This window comes from Oryctolagus cuniculus, chromosome 12 (genome assembly GCF_051225735.1).
Source record: "Oryctolagus cuniculus isolate XC-2025 breed Fujian yellow rabbit chromosome 12, ASM5122573v1, whole genome shotgun sequence".
Lineage (NCBI taxonomy): Eukaryota > Metazoa > Chordata > Mammalia > Lagomorpha > Leporidae > Oryctolagus > Oryctolagus cuniculus.
The window spans coordinates 109,438,505-109,458,575 of NC_142878.1; the positions used below are offsets into that span (position 1 = coordinate 109,438,505).

The window sequence follows — 20,071 nt, forward strand, 5'->3', positions numbered from 1 at the left end:
GTGCAGGCCCTGGGAGGCAGCAGGGATGGCTCAAGTCATTGCATTTCTGTCACCCACATAGGAGACCTGGACTGAATTCCTGACTCTTGGCTGCAGCCTGACCCAGCCCCAGCTGTGTTAGCATGCGGGGAATGACTGAGTGGATGGGAGCGCTCTCTCGCGCTCTCTCTCTCTGTCTTTCAAATAACAAACCATCAAATAAACAAAACCACACACGCGGCTGCAAGCAGAGAGACCCAGTCTTCCTCCAGCGCTGCAGAGCCTTCCATAATGCGGGTTGGGACCTCCCACACACAGCTGCACCAATCACCAGCAGAGAATGGACGCCAGTGTGAGCTGAGCCCGAACCCCAAAGCCCCCAGGGCAGACGCCCCCAGGCTGCCTGCCCTCCGCCGCTCCCCATGGGCGAGTTCTAAATCTACAGAGCGCCAAGGGTAGGTGCATCGTTACTGACTCGTGACCAGAAGGAAGTGGAAGGTTATTTATGGTACAGAGGTTCTAGGCAGAAGACGCAACCCTAGTTTTTCTAGTAATCATGAGTAAAGTGATGCAACGCGCAACATAGTGAGTGGGCCTGACTTTGGAGCGACACGGTCAGGCTTTAAACCACTCACCCCGCCATGGCACAGGAATGCTGCTCTCTCGCTGGCTAGAGCAGCCATGCCCGCTGTGGCGGTGCAGGGGGGTCCAAATCATGCCGCTTGGGCGTGGATTATTTAGGGCTGGAGGCAAGTGCGAATCTGTCACGCACAAAGAAGTCTTCCCAGAGCTTCCCTTGTTTGATGGAAAGCAGGAGAGAGACGGACAGAGATCGCCCACCTGCTGGTTCACTCCCCCGAATGCCGCAACAGCCAGGCAAAGCCAAGATCCCAGCGCTCCACTGGAGTCTCCCAGGGGGCGTGGCAGGGGCCCAAGGGCTTGAGCCATCCTCACCCACCCCCAGGGTGCACATCAGCAGGAAGCGGGAAACCTGAATGGAGCCAGGACTTAGACCAGGCGAGGAGCCGAATGCCAGCCTCAGGAGGCACGTTCTTAATGAGATTTTGAAAACTGACCTGGGGAAATCAAGGGACGTTATGCCTGAGAAACCTGAGACCCTCTCTCATGAAAGAAGGCGCTAAAGTCACTTTTCCAACCACTAGTACCCAGTATTGTTCTTGAAGGTTTGGATCCCGAAACAAAGCTATACAAAGTGGCAACATGTATAAGCACCGGTTTCAGCTTACCTAGAAAATCGAAGCAAACCTAGGGGCGACTTTAACTAGGACCAGGGACAGTGTCGTGGCACGGCCGTGAAGCTCTGCTTGCCATTTGAGTCCTGGCTGAGCCGCTTCCGATCAGCTCCCTACTAATACACCTGGGAAGGGAGTGGATATTCCAAGTCCCTGGGCCCCTGCCACTCTCGTGGGAGACCTGGATGGCATGCCAGGCTCCATGGCCCCGCTCCTGGCCCAGCCCGGGCTGCTGTAGCCTTTGGGGGATGAACCGGTGGATGGAAGATCTCCGTCTCTTCCTCCGTCTGATGCTCTGCCTGCTAAATAAATAAATAAATCTCTTTTTTTTCTTAAAGATTTATTTATTTATTTGAAAGTCAGAGTTACACAGAGAGAAGGAGAGGCAGAGAGAGAGAGAAAGAGAGAGAGAGAGAGAGGTCTTCCATCCATTGTTTCATTCCCCAAATGACGTCAACGGCCGGAGCTGCGCCGATCCAAAGCCAGAGCCAGGAGCCAGGAGCTTCTTCCAGGTCTCCCACGAGGGTGCAGGGGCCCAAGGACTTGGGCCATCTTCCACTGCTTTCCCAGGCCACAGCAGAGAGCTGGATGGGAAGTGCAGCGGCTGGGACTTGAACCAGCACCTGTATGGGATGCCGGCACTGCAGGCTTTACCCACTACACTATATCTCCAGCCCCTCTTTTTCTTTTTTTTAAGAGAAAACTGCTAGGACTAATAAAAATCTCAACAAGATGGTGAATAACACGAACATACACAATTAGCTTTAGTGAATGCTCACTATAATCACAAATTATCACTAAAAAGATCCCATTCTCAATCATTTTGAGAGTTTAAGTATGAGTCTAAGACCCATCTGAATACAGCTACAAAATCCAAAAGATGTAACAAGAGATGAAACCAATTCTCCCCAGATTTAATGCAATGCAAACCAAAATCTCAATGAATACACGAGTTTTTAAAAACCTCATCAACTATAATAGCCAAAGAAAAGCAAAACTTTTTTTTGGAAGAATGGGGGACAGCTCCTGAAACCCAGGTAGCGGGACAGATTGGAGCGGGCGTGGGCAGCTCAGCGCAGACACACCCCTGGCTGCACACACCAGGCAGAGGGCAAAGGTCAGCATCGGAACACACAGGTGCCTGGAGACAAGCGCTACACTCACTCTTCGAAAGAAAAAAAAAAAAAAACAACAAACAAACCCAAGTGCAGCTCCTAGTAACCCACCAAGGAGGAGACACACCAGCCACTAAGCACCACGCCCGTCAAAAGAAACAAAACCGAAACCAGTGACAGCAGGTGGTGAGGGAGGGGGGACAGAAGCGGGGACCCGCCGCTGGTGCAGAAGTCTCTCTGGAGGCAGAGCCCAGCCCCTGGCAGTCAGCAGGTGCACAGCTCTACCCTGCCGAGCGAGGAGGAGTCCCTTCCCACACACACAGACCCCTCAGAGACTTCTCTCATCTGCATCCGAGAGGGGGCTCTCCGAACGCGCCTGGGACACAGGCGTTAAAAGACACGCTTCTGTTGGCGCAAACATTTCGGGAGTCCTCGCACAGCCTTCTCACAGCCCCCATTTTCTGTGAACATGTTACAAATCTCTGGTCTCCACGGAAACTGAAATACTCAAACTCATCAGCACAGTTCCCCCAGCAGATGACGGAAGCTCGGAGACTCTGTGCCCTCTCTCTCACTCTCTCGCTCTCTTAAATAAATCTTATTGGTGGCCGGCGCCGTGGCTCACTAGGCTAATCCTCCGCCTTGCGGCACCGGTACACTGGGTTCTAGTCCTGGTCAGGGCGCCGGATTCTGTCCCGGTTGCCTCTCTTCCAGGCCAGCTCTCTGCTGTGGCCAGGGAGCGCAGTGGAGGATGGCCCAAGTGCTTGGTCCCTGCACCCCATGGGAGACCAGGAGAAGCACCTGGCTCCTGCCATCGGATCAGGGCGGTGCGCCGGCCGTGGCGGCCATTGGAGGGTGAACCAACGGCAAAGGAAGACCTTTCTCTCTGTCTCTCTCTCTCACTGTCCACTCTGCATAGGAATGGTTACATGCGTAAAAACAGAATGGAGCCTGCTGGTTAATACAGTAGTTCTGACCTGATTTGGTCGTCTTTGCTGTGGCGTCTGCCCTGGCTGCTGGTGCTCCGGCTCTGACCGCTGCACCTGCTCCTGGAATCCAGCGCCTCTGGCGGTCTGGTGACAGGTGTCTCCCACTGGGGTCACCACCACGGATCCCCCGATCTGCAGACCCCGGGCCCCCAGCAGCTCCGGCATGCCCCCACCCAGCACCCACGCCCGGCCGGGGCCCCTCACCTGGTCAGCATCGGGCTGCGGTGGTTGGGGTTGGAGCAGAAGATGTTGTTGGACTTGCGCGTGCTCTCCAGGAACTCCAGCACCGACTGGCTGCGCAGCTCGGCCAGCGGCCGCGCCTCGTGCTTCAGGAACCACTGGTGCGCCTCGAAGCACCTGGAACACAGGAGCTGCTCGCACTCGAAGCACCAGAAGTCGGCGGGCTCCTTGCAGCGCGTGCAGGCGGCCTGCATGTCCACCACCTGCTGGTGCACGGCCAGGCGCCGCTGCAGACTCTCGAAGAAGATGTTGTCCAGGACGGGCGCCCCGTCTAGGGCCCGGGGCCCCTGGCAGATGGGGCAGTGCAGGCCCGGCGCCTCCAGGCACCCCGAGCACAGCGTGTGCAGGCAAGGCAGCAGCTTGGGGCACTTGGCTTGGGTGTGGCAGCCCTGGCACTGCAGGAACTGGAAGTCTTCCTCCTCGGCTTGCTGGGGGAGGGAGGACAACAGGGAGGAGGTAAGGCCTGGAAAAGTCCCAGGAGTCCCCACTCTGCAGCCGCCCATCCGTCCCTGTGGCTGGGGGGGGGGACCGGACCATCCCCTGCCACCCCGTCACTGTTCCACGCACGACCCAAGTACCCCATCTATTCAGCATGTGCTCATTGAGACCCAGCGGTGACCCAGGACACACCTCGACCTCCACGGAGCTCAGTCTGGATGGTAGGTGAGCCAGGTACCCCCTTCTACACAGATAGGGGGTTCCCCCCCAAAGCTGCTAAGCACTGAGCCACCTTAGCTCCCCTAATTCCCATCCCTAACTATCAAACTCTGAAAACAGAGGCCCACCAGCCCCCTGGGACCCCAGGGTGTGCACACAGCAGCACCGTTCCCAGCAGCCGGGTGCGCGAACCCAGGCCTCGCTCGACCCAGAGCTGGGCAGTGCAATGCGTTCTGCACGTGAAGGGACTGTCCCTCACGCAGCCCCGGGACAGAACGAACTCTGGATGCCTGAAGCTTGAAGACATCACGCTGAACAAACTACGCCAGACACGCAGAGAAACCCCGACTCGGGCCCGCTTACAGAAACAGCCCAGACGGGCACGTTCACAGTGGGAAAGTGGGTTAGAGGTGACCCGGGAGCCAGGCGCTACCGCGTGCAGGGCACAGTTTCCAGGGTGACGACAAAGCTGGACTTGGGGGGCAGGGTGGCCGAGGGCGAAATGCGCTCACTTAGGAGGGAGTCACTGGTCACTTCTTCCTGATGTCTCTCTTGCCACAACATATATATATAAAAAAAGTGCAGCCCCGGAAGTACTTCATCTATCACCTGGCACTAGGCAGTGCTAACTAGTCGGTGCTAACGGTGCTAACTTAGTGCTAACTAGCACTGCTAAGCCACAGATTCTTGGCTGTAATAACGCAAGGCCGTGCTTCCGAGCGTTCCCAGAGCCAGCCAACCGCACAGTGCCTGTGGGTGTGTGGGGGAGGTGGGGCGCAGGCGGGAAGGGGGTTCCCAGCAGGTCACCTGGAGGCTTCCGGAAAGAGACCACAGAGGCCGCGCGGCCCCTGCCCATTCACCTGTTCCGGGCGCCCACCGGGCCGCCGACTTCCACCTCCAACTTGGGAACTTGGGGCTGCTCGTCCCCTCCCTTTCCCACGCGGGCCCCAGGCGAGAGGCCGGGCACCTCTTTTGGTGCCTGGTCCTTTGTCCTGGTGCACTCTTTGAGGTACTTGGCCAAGTCTCCCGTTGCACTGCCCTCTTCCTACCTATCCCCCCTCCTCCCCCACCTCCCAGCGACCCCCTCCCCCGCCATGTGAGAGCAGTACCTCTGCGGGGCTGGGGCTACGTGGGGCACCTTCGGAGCGCAACTCCGGGGACGCCATGGTGGGGGTGCGGGTCGGGCCGGCGTCGCGCTGGGAGCCCGGGGACCCGGCGGGCGCGGGATCCTGCTGCATGGGTCCGGTTCACTTTCGATTCTCCGTCCGCATCGGGGAAGGCACGAGAGGCTGAGTCAGGCCAAAGGGGAGGCGCCGGCCAGGGCCCGCCTCTCGGGAGGAAGTGACTTGGGGCGCGGGGAGGGGTCGCGATGGGGCTGGGGGACTTTCCACTTTGATCACAGCTCCTGCAGCTCTGGCCCAGCCCCAGCAGGGGTATTGGGGACACAGGCCACCCAGGAGCTGACCATGTCCTCGGAGACCCCAGGCTGCAGCCCCGGCTGGGCTGGAGAGGGGGCTGGTCACTGGAGACTCAGGGCTTGGAGAGCTCGGAACGCCCTTTGATGTCGGTTTATGGGGTCCCGGCCTGCATTTCCTCTCGTTGCAGCACTGTCGCCCCCAGCTCTCCCGCCTTTGGCGTCCGGGATGCATCTCTACCCCCTGTTGATTCATCCCACGCCCCTGTAGCTGACATCCCGGAGCGGACGCGGCTGGGACAGAGTTCTTCTGCCAGGAAGGACTCAGGCGTGAGACAGAGAGGCGCGGGCAGCAAGGCAGCAAGCTCTCGGGGGCAGGCATCGGTCGGGACCGACAGGCCCCTCTGCAGACGGAATCAGAGACGGCTCCTAGCCGCTCGGACCGGGGACAGCAAGGTCACACAGCCTGATGGAGGCAGTGCACCTGCTGGGCCAGGGGCGGCTGGGGAGACGCTGAGCGGTCAGTGCTTGGAAGGGCATGGGGTCCAGATCTTCCTCCCCCTATCCTCTTCTGCTGAGTGTGAAATTCCTGCCAAGTTTTCAGACTGGGCGAGAGAGGATTCTCCTAGGGTGTCTTCCTTAGGGGGGAGGGGAGGCTGGGGCCACCTAGGAGGTGATCAACACCGCGCTGATCCGATGGCATTATCCTGGTCTCCCTTGGGGTGCAGGGCCCAAGCACTTGGGCCATCCTCCACTGCACTCCCGGGCCACAGCAGAGAGCTGGCCTGGAAGAGGGGCAACCAGGACAGAATCCGGCGCCCCGACCGGGACTAGAACCCGGTGTGCCGGCGCCGCAAGGTGGAGGATTAGCCTAGTGAGCTGCGGCGCCGGCCAATTCTGGGGTTCTATAGCAGCTCCTCCAGCCGGGACTTGTCTACGCCACCACCCACCCCGAGCCAGCCGGGCTGTGTGGACACCTCGAGGAGCGTCCATCTAAGGCCAAGTACCAGCCAGGAGCAGGAGCAGGAGCAGGCCACACCCCCACGGCCCGGCCGCAGTGCGGTCCTCCCAGCGCTGGGTGGCGCCGTGCGACGGCGGGAGCAGCCCGGGCTGCCTCCTCTCCGGCCACGGCCGGGGCCGCGCAAGGGAAGCCGGAAGCGGCGGCCGCGGGGGCGGGGCCTGAGGGTTGGGGCAGGCGGTCAGCGGCGCTGGCCGCGCCCCCCTGTCAGGAGCCATGCTCGGCAGGTCTGGGTACCGGGCGCTGCCGCTCGGGGACTTTGACCGCTTCCAGCAGTCGAGCTTCGGCTTTCTGGGCTCGCAGAAGGGCTGCTGGTCCCCGGAGCGGGGCGGCGTGGGGCCGGGGGCTGGTGAGTGGCCGCCCACGCCCCAGCCCCCCGAAGGAGCGACCCCTGCTGCTCCCAGAGCTTCGGCTCTTACCTGGGCCCGTCTTGCTGCAGAGCCCTTTGCGGCTCCCCGGGCCCCAGGGGCCGGGTGTCCGCCGCTCAGCCTGACCACAGCCCTGGGGCGGGGGTAGCGCGGCGCCTCCCGGGCCGTCCTGTGCTGACCACGGCCCCCGTGTGAGGACGCCTGTCCTGGCTGCCGTGCAGACCCCAAAGAACAGCGGCTGCCTGGGAGGGGAAAGGGCAGGAAGTGACCTCGTGCCGGAGGCCAGGGCTGGGCCGAGACCCCTGACTCCCCGAGCTTGGGCTTCTGGGATGGAACTGAAATGGCCCTCAGGGCATTAGAATAGAGCGAGGACCAGGAAGGGACAGGCGGCCCCGAGGTTGTAGGTCCAAGAGGCGGTGCTGCGGCCAGGCGCCCTGGCTCTGAGCCCGCTGTGCGCAGGTGGACAGCGATGCGCACTGGGCGAGGGGAGGCCTTGCGAGGGCTGCCGGCCTGGGGCTGGGGCTGGGCGGAGGGGCCGGGCTGGGGTGCCCTTGGCCGAGCGCTCCGTGACCGCCTCTTCCCTCGGCCCCAGACGCACCCCAGAGCTGGCCCTCCTGCCTCTGCCACGGCCTGGTCAGTTTCCTGGGCTTCCTGCTGCTGCTGCTCACCTTCCCCATCTCCGGCTGGTTCGCCCTGAAGGTGAGGCCCGGCCCCGCCCTCCGCCCCTCCCCCAGCGAGGCCAGGGTGTCCATCCGCGCCTCCACGTGAGGACACGGAGGCGCACCGGGCGCAAGGCAGAGGAGGAGACGAACCCTCCCAGGTCCCCGGGTCTGGAGTGAGAGGGCCTGGCGGACGGAGGCGAGGGCTGGGAGGGCGTCCTTGGCCGGCCCTGGGCTGACCCCTCCCACGCCGTGCGCGGCCGCCCTGCAGATTGTGCCCACCTACGAGCGCATGGTGGTGTTCAGGCTGGGCCGCATCCGGACGCCCCAGGGGCCGGGCATGGTCCTGCTCCTGCCGTTCATCGACTCCTTCCAGAGGGTGGACCTGCGGACCCGCGCCTTCAGCGTCCCGCCCTGCAAGGTCAGGGGCTCCGTGGCGGCGTGGGCCATGCGTCCTGGGTGGGGGGCCCATGGGCGCGGCGGGAGGAGGGTGCTCCCCAGAGGAGCGGGCCGCCAGGCGAGGGGGCGGGGGTCACGCAGGGCGGTCCCAGCGGCCCGTCCCCTCCAGTGTCACCTCCCATGTGGCCTCCCCCCACAGCTGGCCTCCCAGGACGGGGCCGTGCTGTCCGTGGGGGCCGACGTGCAGTTCCGCATCTGGGACCCGGTGCTGTCGGTGATGACGGTGAGGGACCTGAACGCGGCCACGCGGCTGACGGCCCAGAGCGCCATGACCAAGGCCCTGCTCAAGCGGCCGCTGCGCGAGATCCAGACGGAGAAGCTTAAGATCAGCGACCAGCTCCTGGTAGGCCGTGCCCGCGTGTTGCGGGAGCGTGGCTCCTGTGAGCAGTCAGGGTGGGGCCGAGGCGGGCGGCTGGCCGGGCGGGAATCCCCAGGCGCTGCCTCTGGCTGCCGAGGGCCCCCGGCTCTCACGGGCAGGCGGGGCCTCTGCCAGCCCCGGTCCCGCTGGGGTCCCCGTGCTCACAGCCAGCACGGGCGTCTCTCTGTTCCGTCTCCTTGGTTTCATCATCCACCCTCCGGCTCACTCCCCAGACGTCCACAACAGCCAGGGCTCTGCAGCCGGGAGGCCAGGAACTCCGTCCAGGTCTCCCGTGCAGGTGGCAGGGCCCAAGACCTGAACCCTCACCTGCTGCCTCCCAGCGTGTGCATGAGCAGGAAGTGGAGGAGCCAGGACTTGAACCCAGGCACTCTGCGTCCCGAGCAGGGACTTAACCCGCTGCCCCACGCAGAGCAAAGGTTCTGCCTCCTCTCCATGTGTGTGGAGGCAGCATTGGACTCCCCCGCGGTCACTGCCCGGCCCTGCTGCACTTCTGCCCGCGGGGGCCCGGGGTCTCTTCCCACCTGTGCCCTCGCTCCCCCTGCCTCCTAGAGCCCTGCTGAGCTGAGCGCATCCCAGCTGCACAGCCCCTCACCCCCAGTTTGTCCTCCTTGGTCCCCACGCCCCCAGGGCTGCGCGGCCACCTGGAAGGCCTCGCTGCGGTGCCAGCTGGCCGTGTCCCCTCCCTGGGGCCTCAGAAGAGCAGAGACGGCCGAGCGCATTCCCCAGGCCACCAGCCACATGGCTCAAGGCTCACTGGCCATCCGGGCTCTCCCGTGGGGCCATCCTGCTCTCTGGAGCGTCCCCGCTCCTGCCGGCATTACCCCTCTGCTGGGTGCTCAGCACCCCAGTGCTGCCACGGCTGGGTCGCCGCTGCCCTCCACCTGGGCCCTGGCGGGAGTGTCTCACGGGCAGGTGCGGCCCCAGGTGCTGAGGAGAGCGCGGCTGAGTGGCTCCCTTCTCCCCACGCACCCCGCAGCTGGAGATGAATGACGTGACCAGGGCCTGGGGCCTGGAGGTGGACCGTGTGGAGCTGGCGCTGGAGTCCGTGCTGCAGCCGCCCCAGGACGGCCCGGCCGCGCCCAGCCTGGACAGCACCCTGCAGCAGCTGGCCCTGCACCTCCTGGGGGGAGGTGCCCCGCCCCCGGGGCCAGGTGAGGAGGTGGGGCAGGGGAGGGGAGGCACTGCTGGCACCCTGAGGTCCAGCAGGGGCCACTCTGCAGGGAGGAGCCGGCGGGAGCTGAGGCCGCACACAGAGGCCTTTGGCGGCCCCGTGGGAGGCAGCGACAGTCCCCACGGCGTAGCTGGAAGGAGCCTTATCTCCAGGGCCGGGATAGCCCAGCCGTGGGGTTTGGGGGTTCAGGCAGAAAAGCCGGGCAGCGGAGGAGGAAGAAGTCGAACAGGCCTGAAGGGGGTGGAAGAGGAGGCTGCCCCCAAAGGTCCAGAGGCCACAGGGACGCTGGCCTTGACCACGCGTGACCCAGCGTTCCCTGCCTGGCTCCCCAGCAGACACCCTGGAGATGGTGAGCGAGGTGGAGCCGCCTGCCCCGCAGGCTGCAGCCGGGCCCAGCCCGAAGGAGCCTGTGGCCGAGGGGCTGCTGACTGCCCTGCAGCCCTTCCTGTCCGAGGCCCTGGTCAGCCAGGTCGGTGCCTGCTACCAGTTCAACATCGGCCTGCCCGGCGGCACCCAGAGCGCCTACTTCCTGGACCTCAGCGCAGGTACAGCTGCCCTCCCCTGCCCCCACCACCACGTGGGGACCCAGCCCCTGCCCGCAGTTTGGGGTGAATCCAGGGCAGCCGGGCTCAGACCCCGCTCCCGAGCCTCGGTCTCCCTGTGGTCCGTGGGGCGCTCACAGGCTGGGCCTCCCATACCGAGAGCCCGCGACGCGCCCGGCCTCGCACCCGCTGCTTCCCGGGAACCTGTAGTGGGGAGGATTGTCTTCCCGCCCACTTTCCAGATAGGCCGACCACGACACCAAGCGGTCACGCAGCCAACAGAACGCGAGCCCCGGGGTGTTAGAGCGGTGCTGTCCCTTGGTGCCATGGGACTGCTGGTCCCCCTGCTCCCAGCGCCGTCCCTACTCAGGCCCCGTCCTCCCCCGCAGGCCCAGGGAAGGTGGGGCGTGGTGTGCCCGACTGCGCGCCGGACGTGGTGGTGGAGATGGCGGAGGCCGACCTGCGGGCCCTGCTGTGCAGGGAGCTGAGGCCCCTGGGCGCCTACATGAGCGGGCGGCTGAAGGTGAAAGGCGACCTGGCCGTGGCCATGAAGCTGGAGGCGGTGCTCAGGGCCCTGAAGTAGCACCGTGGCGGACACCCGTGGCCCAGGCTGGGCTGGCAGCAAGCGGGGGCCTCTTGGAGGCAGCGGCAGCCTCTGCACGGGAGAAGCGAGGCCCAAGAAGCATCAGGGAGCCCGAGGGTGGGGCCCTTGGGTGGAGCCCCTGCTTCTCACCGACGGTGGTTCTTGGGACCAGCTTTCGCCAGTGCCCAGCCCTGAGCTGGCTGCAGGGCCCAGGGGAGAGCCTGCATCGGACTGGACAGGCAGGCTGCACGGACACATGGGTCAGGCCCTGTGCTCTGAGGGGTGCTGGGGGCCGGGGAGAGCCCCTGCGGTCAGGCCCCGGCCGGTGGGTTGGCCCTGAGGCTCCTGGCCCTGTCCCCAGCCTTGCATGCTGGACAGGCTGGCCAGGGAAGCATGTGGAAGGGCCCTGTGTTCTTGGAAGCCTCAGACAAATAAATGTGGTGTTGACAGTGCATGGGAGAGGAGGAGGAGGTAGAAAGAGCAGGCCGTGGGGCCTGGGGCAGGCCAGGGGTCCGCTGGCGTCAGCGGGGCAGGATCAGGCCGGAGCTGGGCTCCCACAGGACCCGGCTCACGTTTAGGACAGGACTCGGGGGCAAGGAGCCAGCGTCACCTGCAGCTGTGCCTGGGCCGGCACCACGGCCGGGCTCGGGCCAGCACAGGGACGTGGGACAGCTGCCGTCTGAGACGTGACGCCTCCCTCCTGGAGAGACCTGGGGGGAACTCCACAGCCACGAAGAGAGTCACCCCTCTGAGGAGCAGCCGGTGCCAGGCTCCCCACGGGGTCCTCCCCCTCTGTCCCTGCGGGGCTGGAAAAGCCCTGACCCTTCTGTAGGCCCTGCCCCTGGCCAGGCCGCGGCCCGGGTGCCTCTCCCCAGCCCGGCGCAGGCCCTGCTGCCGTCATCAAGGTCCCCCGGCTCCCGGGCTGCTGCACCTGCCGCAGCCCTCCTGGGTGCCCTCTGCCCAGAGACCTCGCTGCTGGCCACCGCGAGCACCAGGCTTCAGCCCAGGATCCCCTCCAGGCTGCTCCACACCCGGCTCTGGGAGAGCCCCAGGTGCCCCCAGTGAGAGCTGGCGCTGAGGTCACGACCTGGGGGAGAGGGCACTTTGTGCATGGGGCTGGGAAGAGCAAAGCATGCTGGGGCTGTGGGTGGAGAGCAAGGCCTCCGCCAGCCGCCCCCACTATGGAGCAGCGTGGCCACCTTGAGTCCCATGGAGGGAGGGCCATGCACCTGTCACTCAGAAGGCAGCTGTAGGGGCGGGGGGCCTGAGCCCCAGCTGTGCAGGAAAGGCACTCAGGAGGCCGTGCCAGGTCCAGCAGTGGGCAGCCAGGCACCTCTGGGCTGGGGAGTGGACCAGAAATGTTGGGGGGACGGGACAGCTTGCCTTTCAATAAACCAACTCTCAAAAGACATCAATACAAGAACACACACACACACACACACACACACGTGCTTGGGACGCCTCATCCCATTCGCGTTCTGGTTACTGTGCTCCCAATTCCAGCTCCCTGCTGATGTGTACCCCCCAGGAGGGAGCGGAGGGTGGCCCAAGTACTTGGGTCCCTGCCACCCACGTAGGAGACCTGGATGGAGCTCCTGGCTCCTGGCTTGGGGAGTGAGCCAGCAGGTGGAACATCTCTGTCTCTCTCTGCCTCTCAAATAATAAAACTTTTCTTAGAAAAAAGAAGTACTCATCATCATTGTGTGCTACATGTGTGCTTGTACTAGACTGGAGATTCCCTACAGATAACCGTGTTCAGGGCAGGGGTTGGGGCACAGGAGGTTAAGCCGCTGCTGTGAGAGCCCTGGCTCCAGTCCCCGTGCTCCAGCTCCCTGCTGATGCGCCTGAGAGGCGTGAGGTGATGGCCCAGGTGCCTGGATCCCTGCCATGCGTGTGGGAGACCAGGATGGGGTTCCCGCTCCTGGCGTCCGCCTGGCCCAGCCCTGGCTATTGTAGCTCTTTGGGGAGTGAACCAGCGGATGGAAGATCGCTCTCTCGCTCGCTCTCATTCTGTCCCTCTGCCTTTCAAATAAATGCATCTTCAAAAATGATTTGGTAAATAATATAAATGCATTATTTTGAGGTTTTAAAGCATTTGAGTAGCAAATATCTTCATGTTTCAAAAATTTAAAACTATTGGAAAGGCACACTTTTTTTTTTAAAGATTTTATTTATTTGACAGAGATGCAGACAGTAGAAGGGGAGAGAGGTCTTCCATCCGCTGGTTCCCTCCCCAAATGGGCGCAATGGCCAGAGCTGGGCCCATCTGAAGCCAGGAGCCTCTTCCAGGTCTCCCACATGGGTGCAGGGGCCCAAGCTCTTGGGCCATCCTGCAGTGCTTTCCCAGGCCACAGCAGAGAGCTGGATCGGAAGAGGAGCAGCTGGGATTAGAACTGGTGCCCATATGGGATGCCGGCGCCACAGGTGGAGGATTAACCTGTGCCCCAGCACCGGCCCCAAAGGCACACACACTATGGACATTGCCCCTCATTCTCCTGACCTTTTCTGTGGCTCCCACACCTTCCCCCAGCAGGTGTCCCTTGCTGGGAGTGTCTTGGCTGCTTTTCAGGAAGTTTTTATAAAATAGATGCATTTGTTTAATTTCTTTGAGAGACAGTGCTGTCTGTTGATTCACTCTCCTCATCCCTGCAACAGCCAACGCTGGGCCAGGTCAAGGCTGAGAGCCCAGAACTCCATCCTGGTCTCTCACATGGCTGGCGGGGACCCAAGGACTTGCGCCCTCACCTGCTGCCTCCCAGAGTGTGCACGGGCAGGAAGCTCGAGTCCACAGTGGGCTGGGACTCGAACCCGGGTACTCCCGTGGGGGATGTGAGTGTGCTGAACAGTGTCGCTCCTCAGCCAGAAACTTGATGCCCCCCCCACCTTAAAGTGTCCAAATACAGGAAAATAAAATACACACGAGTACTTCAAAGTGTTCATGGAAAACTGAATGAACAACTTTTGTTTTAATGAAAGTGCTTGAGTCTGTGCCTGGATCTCGCATCACGCGTGTTTCCCAAGAATAATTTTTTAAAAGAATGTCGATGTATTTGAAAGGCAGGGTTACAGAAAGAGACAGAGATCTTCCATCCGCTGCTTCACTCCCAAAAATGGCTGCAATGACTGGGGCTGGGCCAGGAGCCAGGAGCTTCTTCTGGGTCTCCCACGTGGGTGCAGGGCCCAAGCACTTGGGCCATCTTCCACTGCTTTCCCAGGCCACAGCAGGGAGCTGGATGGGAAGTGGAGCAGCCGGGACTGGAAGCAGCGCCCATGTGGGATGCCGGCGCTGCAGGCAGGGGCTTCACCCGCTAGGCCACAGCACTGGCCCCAGAAGCAGCGTCCTTGATTCACGAGTGTGAGGGGCTCTCACACCCACCCCATCCTTGGCACTGGGGTGAGAGAAGTGGCCCAGGAGAGTCCTGGGGCTCCCACACCACGGAGCCTGCCACGGTGTGGACAGTAGAGCCATGGGCCACCCTGCAGGGGCCGAGGTCACTCCTGACGGGGAATGGGTCTGGCAGCAGCCCGGGGAGGGCACCCAGGGGTCTCAGACTCCCAGACCCGAAGGGAACTCAGCCAGGCCTGGACTTGTGGCGCCACCTAGTGGTAACAAAGGGAATGGCTGTCCTGGAGGCAGAGAGGGAAGGGAGGCCTTGCCCGGCGGGCGCTGCCTGGGCTGCCCCCCCCCCCCCCCCCCCCGTAGCCTGTTTAAGCCCAAGTGGGAGTGGCTGGAAACCTGGGGAGGGGGAGCTGACCGGTGTGGGCAAGCAGCTGCGGGCGCTCCAGCCAAGGCTGTGGGAGGACCGCCCGGGATGGGACCTCCTCCGCAGGTCTCAGCAAAACAGGAAAGCGCAGGGAATTCCCACGTCAGAGACAGCGCACGCGGGGTGGGAGCTGTGCCATGGTCATTACCGGGCCACGAGCCACTTGCTTCCGGCCTAGCCCTCGCCGTCAGCCAGATCCCGACGTCATCCGCGCGATGAGGTGCCCCGGACACAGCCCTGAGTGACCGGAAAGCCGGCGAGCGACCCGCAGCGCGGACTCGCGATGAAGCATCAGCATCACCGAGTGAACTGCCCGGCGGCCTTCTGCCTTTTGGAGCCGAGACTGCTCCCGGGGTTTGCACATTGACAGACGAGCCCCTGAGACGCCCATGGCCCTGGGCACACCCCTTGGGGCACCTCACCTGGAGGAGAAGTGGCCAGAAGCTGCCCGCCCGCGGGAGCGCAAGGAGCAGTGAGGAGGGCATCAAGGAGTTCTGCCGCCCGCCCCCTCCCCAGTGCGGCCCCGCCCCCACCCCCAGGGCGGCCCCGCCCCCTCCCCCAGGGCGGCCCCGCCCCCTCCCCAGTGAGGCCCCACCCCACCCCCAGGGCGGCCCCACCCCACCCCCAGTGCGGCCCAGCCCCCACCCCCAGTGAGGCCCTGCCCCCTCCCCAGTGAGGCCCCACCCCACCCCCAGTGCGCCCCAGCCCCCACCCCCAGTGAGGCCCCGCCCCTCCCCCTCCCCCAGTGCGGCCCCGCCCCCACCCCAGTGAGGCCCCACCCCACCCCCAGTGAGGCCCCGCCCCCTCCCCAGTGCGGCCCCGCCCCCTCCCCCAGTGCGGCCCCGCCCCCACCCCCAGCTGGCTTCTGCGCTGTGGGGTTGGAGTGTTTGGTGTTACAGTGGTCACCGGGCGTTGTGAAGAGGTGTGCAGAAAGCCAGCGTCCCACGGAGACCCAGAGCGACCTGCAACCAAGCGGCTGCCTGTGGCCAAACGCCAGCGTTCACTCAGCTGCCAGGGGTCACACGCGGGCTGCTCTGCGCGGCTCTGGGCAGCGAGTCGGCGCGTGCGCTTAAGGGAAACCACAGGCGTGGGAGCCGAGGCTGCACGATGGTGCCACAGCGAGGGGCGGTCAGCGGGCAGCGAGTCTGAGTGGCCGCGGTGCGTCTGTCTGCAGGATTCCCCGGTCATGGCTCGGCTCCCGGCCCGGGCTCGCCGCCCACGCGCTCGGGGCTGGGGGCGGCAGAGCTGTGGCCCGGGCAGAGCTGGGAGTGGGAGCGTTCCTCAGTCACGGTGGGTCTGCTGGCTGTCACCCTGCGCAGGTGGAGGACTCTGTGTCCTTCTTTGTTCCTGGCTCCTGGCACAGAATTCCAGACGCCTCCACGGGTTTCCTGCGTGGAAGGCGTGTCTTTGCTCCCTCACAACAGGCCCCCATGGGCCCATCCCCACCCGAGTTTATGCTGATGGGCTGGGCGTTAGCAGGACCAAGATGGCAGCGAGCCACAGGACAGGCGTCCAGGGTCGGGGTACGGACGCCCACGTCCCACGTCCCGAACCCCAGGACTCGGGTTTGCCCCTGGCTCCTGGCTCTACTCCCAGCCCCAGCTTCCCGCCAGTGTTCACTCGGGGGCAGCAGAGGGTGGCTTCCGTGGCCTGGGACAGCAGGGGGTGGCTTCAGTGGCCGGGCCCCTGCTACCCACACGGGAGACCTGCATGGAGCTCTTGGCTTCTGGTCTGGGCCTGGCCCAGCCCTGGCTGTTGTGGGCATCTGGGAAGTGGGCCAGCGGCTGGGAGATCTGTCTGTCTGTCTCTCTGCCTTTCAGAAAGGGAGGGAAGAAGGAAGGGAGGGAGGGAGAGCAGAGGGAGAGCTAGCTAGCGATTACACGGATTTGCTGCTTTGGTCGGCATCCCGGTGTCAAAAGCCCCTGTTTTTCTCAATAAATTGCTTTTTCTAGAAAAAAAATTGCTTATTTATTTGAAAGGCAAATCTACGGGGGTGGGTGTCTTCCATCTGTTGGTTCACCCCTCAAAAGCCGGCAGCAGCCAGGCCGGGCCAGGCTGAAACCAGGACCGGGAGCTCCATGCAGGTCTCCCATGTGGGTGCAAGGACCCATTTCTTCAGTCTGCACCTCCCGCCCCCCCGGGTCCACGTCAGCGAGAGGCTGGAATGGGAGTGAGGCCGGGACTCGGACAGACGCCGCAGTGCGGAGCGACCACTCAGCACGGGCCATGCGGACCCGGTCCAGTCGCTGCTTGTGCCAGCAACAAGCTGATTCCAGATAGAGAAAGAGAGAGAGAGAGAGAGACAGAGAGAGAGACAGAGAGAGAGACAGAGAGAGAGAGGGAGAGAGAGAGAGGGAGGGAGAGAGACAGGGAGGGGGGAGAGAGAGAGAGAGGGAGAGAGAGAGGGAGGGGAGAGAGAGGGAGGGGGGAGAGAGAGAGAGGGAGGGAGAGAGGGGTGCACTTATTTGTTTAATTGAAAGGGAGAGTGACAGATCAGGAGAAAGCGGGTTCACTCTTCCAATGGCCACAACAGACGGGGCTGAGCCGGGAACTCCATCCAGGCCTCGTGGGCGGGTGGCGGGGGCTGTCTGCGGGCCATCCTCCACTGGCTCCCAGGACACGAGTGGGGAGCTGGACTGGAAGCAGACCGACCCTAGTGAGCACACCGATATGGGATGTGGAGGGTTTGCTGGCTGTGCCGCGACACTGAGCCCCGGGGGGCTGATGCATCTGGACCCCTCCCCCCACCCCCGCAGCCTAGCCTCCTGCTCCCTGAGCCACCAGCCTGGAGTTTCAGCCTCCAATCTCTCAGCCTCCGGCCCTCAGCCCTCCCCGCCCTCAGCCTCCGGCCCTCAGCCTCCTGCCCTCAGCCTCTGGCCCTCAGCCTCCAGCCCTCAGCCTCCCAGTCCTCAGCCTCCAGCCCTCAGCGTCCTGGTCCTCAGCCTCCCAGTCCTCAGCCTCCAGCCCTCAGCCTCCAGCCCTCAGCCTCCCAGCCCTCAGCCTCCAGCCCTCAGCGTCCTGGTCCTCAGCCTCCCAGTCCTCAGCCTCCAGCCCTCAGCCTCCCCGCGCTCAGCCTCCAGCCCTCAGCCTCCAGGCCTCAGCCTCCCAGTCCTCAGCCTCCAGCCCTCAGCCTCCCCGCCCTCAGCTTCCAGCCCTCAGCCTCCAGGCCTCAGCCTCCCAGTCCTCAGCCTCCAGCCCTCAGCCTCCCCGCCCTCAGCCTCCAGCCCTCAGCCTCCCCGCCCTCAGCCTCCAGCCCTCAGCCTCCAGGCCTCAGCCTCCCAGTCCTCAGCCTCCAGCCCTCAGCCTCTAGCCCTCAGCCTCCCAGCCCTGCCCTCCCTGTCCTCAGCCTCTGGCCCTCAGCCTCCCCGCCCTCAGCCTCTGGCCCTCAGCCTCCAGCCCTCAGCCTCCAGGCCTCAGCCTCCCAGTCCTCAGCCTCCAGCCCTCAGCCTCCAGGCCTCAGCCTCCCAGCCCTCAGCCTCCAGCCCTCAGCCTCCCCGCCCTCAGCCTCTGGCCCTCAGCCTCCAGCCCTCAGCCTCCCTGTCGTCAGCCTCCCTGTCCTCAGCCTCCAGCCCTCAGCCTCTGGCCCTCAGCCTCCCTCAGCCTCCCGCCCTCAGCCTCCAGCCCCTCAGCCTCCCACCCTCAGCCTCCCGGCCCCACAGCCTCCTGGTCCTCAGCCTCCAGCCCTCAGCCTCCCTGTCCTCAGCCTCCAGCCCTCAGCCTCCCTGTCCTCAGCCTCCCGGCCCTCAGCCTCTGACCCTCAGTCTCAGGTCCCTCAGCCTCCTGGCGCTCAGCTCCCGGCCCTCAGCCTCCTGGTCCTTAGCCTCTGGCCCTCAGCCTCCAGCCCCTCAGCCTCCCACCCTCAGCCTCCCGGCCCCACAGCCTCCTGGTCCTCAGCCTCCAGCCCTCAGCCTCCGGCCCTCAGCCTCCAGCCCTCAGCCTCCTGGCCCCTCCTGGCCCTCTGTGAGTGAGCCAGCAGATGGAAGATCGCTCTCTGTCTCTCTCCCCACCTGTCTCTGTAACAGCTTTTTACATAAATAAGTCTTTAATAAAAAAGAAAGAAATCCCAGAGTCGGTGCCAGGGTGGAGGCCGTTGGCCTGGGTCAGACTTCCAGGGACGGGGCAGGGCTTTGCCGGGAGCGCCCCGGGCTCAGACAGGCGGGTCCGGGCTATCCCGCCGGCCTGCTCGCCCCACCCAGCAACAGCAGTCTCCTTCCTTGTCCAGGGTGTGTGCAGCTTCACCCAGCAAGCTGCGCTCTGGGCCCCGAATCAAATCCTCACGAATTGAAGAATCCTTGAAACCATGCAAAGTGTGTCCTCATCAGAAAAGCATCAAACCCTAAACCCGTCTGGAAGAATCCCCAAGTATTTTGGAACTCAAACAGCACACTTTTCAGGACCTTACGGTTCCTGGAAGAAACCAGGGCAGTTAGAACGTCTCCGGGGCCGGCACTGTGGCGCAGCGGGGTAAAGCCCCGGCCCGCAGCGCCAGCATCCCACATGGGCACCGGTTCGAGACCCAGCTGCTCCACTTTTTTTTTTTTTGACAGGCAGAGTGGACAGTGAGAGAGAGAGACAGAGAGAAAGGTCTTCCTTTGCCGTTGGTTCACCCTCCAATGGCCGCCGCGGCCAGCACACCGCGCTGATCCGAAGCCAGGAGCCAGGTGCTTCTCCTGGTCTCCCATGGGGTGCAGGGCCCAAGCACTTGGGCCATCCTCCACTGCACTCCCAGGCCACAGCAGAGAGCTGGCCTGGAAGAGGGGCAACCGGGACAGAATCCGGCGCCCCGACTGGGACTAGAACCTGGTGTGCCGGCGCCGCTAGGCAGAGGATTAGCCTAGTGAGCCGCGGCACCGGCCTTGCTCCTCTTCTGATCCAGCTCTTTGCTATGGCCTGGGAGAGCAGTAGAAGAGGGTCCAAGTCCTTGGGCCCCTGCACCCGCGTGGGAGACTCAGAGAAGCTCCTGACTCCTGGCTTTGGCCTGGCCCAGCCCTGACCACTGCTGCCATCTGGGGAGTGAACCAGCGCATGGAAGACCTCTCTCTCTCTCTCTCTGTAACTCTGCCTTTCAAATAAATAATCCACAACACTAAGTGAAAGAGGGCTACTCGCAGATGAACCTGCCCTCTGGGAGATCCGGGGAGGTGCGTGGGGGTGGGGTGTACTGCGGCTGCGTGCAGTTTGACCGAGGAACGCATCCAACCATCCACACAGAAAGGGCGAATCCTGCTGTGTGCAAGGCAGCCCCCGAGAGCCCACAGAGGAAGGCCAGGAGGCTAGGGCTGTGAATCTGAAACCCAGGGTGGGCTGGGGGCCGCTGGTGCCACGAAGGCAGGAACAGGGGCTTCTCCTGGAACAACACCCCTCCTGCTCCCCCTGGTGGCCGCCACGTGCAGTGACAGGCAGAGAGGCCAGCTCCCTTCTGCAGGGTCGGGAGCCTGGGGGACGTGCACCGTGGGATTTGCCTCTTCCTGGGTTTGCTTA

The 20,071-nt window shown here is 63.8% G+C and overlaps 2 protein-coding genes across 11 annotated transcripts in view; one reads left to right on the top strand and one right to left on the bottom strand.

Moving 5' to 3' along the window:
- Positions 1–5,545, bottom strand: part of PML (PML nuclear body scaffold) — a 34,882-nt gene extending 29,337 nt beyond the window's left edge. For 4 of the 7 annotated variants that reach the window (XM_070053419.2, XM_070053417.2, XM_070053418.2 and 1 more), the window contains exons 1-2: positions 5,343–5,543; positions 3,541–4,004 (exon numbers count right to left, since the gene is read on the bottom strand). In XM_070053419.2, coding sequence (XP_069909520.2) covers positions 3,541–4,004; positions 5,343–5,471 — 593 coding nt within the window. In that variant the 5' untranslated portion in view covers positions 5,472–5,543. Of the gene's footprint in view, positions 1–3,540; positions 4,005–5,342 lie in introns of all 7 variants that reach the window. The other 3 variants (XM_070053415.2, XM_070053416.2, XM_070053421.2) reach the window with 2 other exon arrangements.
- A 146-nt stretch (positions 5,546–5,691) lies between these two features.
- Positions 5,692–11,278, top strand: STOML1 (stomatin like 1). 4 transcript variants are annotated; one of them, XM_089309545.1, is made up of 7 exons: positions 5,692–6,167; positions 7,626–7,732; positions 7,964–8,113; positions 8,291–8,494; positions 9,507–9,681; positions 10,034–10,246; positions 10,633–11,278. In XM_089309545.1, exons 1-7 carry the CDS (start codon positions 5,795–5,797, stop codon positions 10,824–10,826), a joined length of 1,416 nt encoding a protein of 471 aa, XP_089165671.1. In that variant the 5' UTR covers positions 5,692–5,794; the 3' UTR covers positions 10,827–11,278. The 4 variants fall into 4 exon arrangements, with proteins under 4 accessions (XP_089165671.1, XP_089165669.1, XP_069909524.1 ...); XM_089309543.1 differs by having other exon boundaries at positions 5,726–6,167; positions 10,037–10,246; XM_070053423.2 differs by lacking the exon at positions 5,692–6,167 and adding an exon at positions 6,798–7,014 and having other exon boundaries at positions 10,037–10,246.
- The last annotated feature ends 8,793 nt before the right edge of the window (positions 11,279–20,071 follow it).

Excerpts from the sequence above, each read along its gene's own strand:
- STOML1 (XM_089309545.1), top strand. The coding sequence starts at position 5,795 with ATGTCGGTTTATGGGGTCCCGGCCTGCATTTCCTCTCGTTGCAGCACT. Across the intron at positions 6,168-7,625 it reads GGCTGGGGAGACGCTGAGCG|ACGCACCCCAGAGCTGGCCC; the intron begins GTCAGTGCTTGG and ends CCTCGGCCCCAG. Across the intron at positions 8,114-8,290 it reads TCAGCGTCCCGCCCTGCAAG|CTGGCCTCCCAGGACGGGGC; the intron begins GTCAGGGGCTCC and ends CTCCCCCCACAG.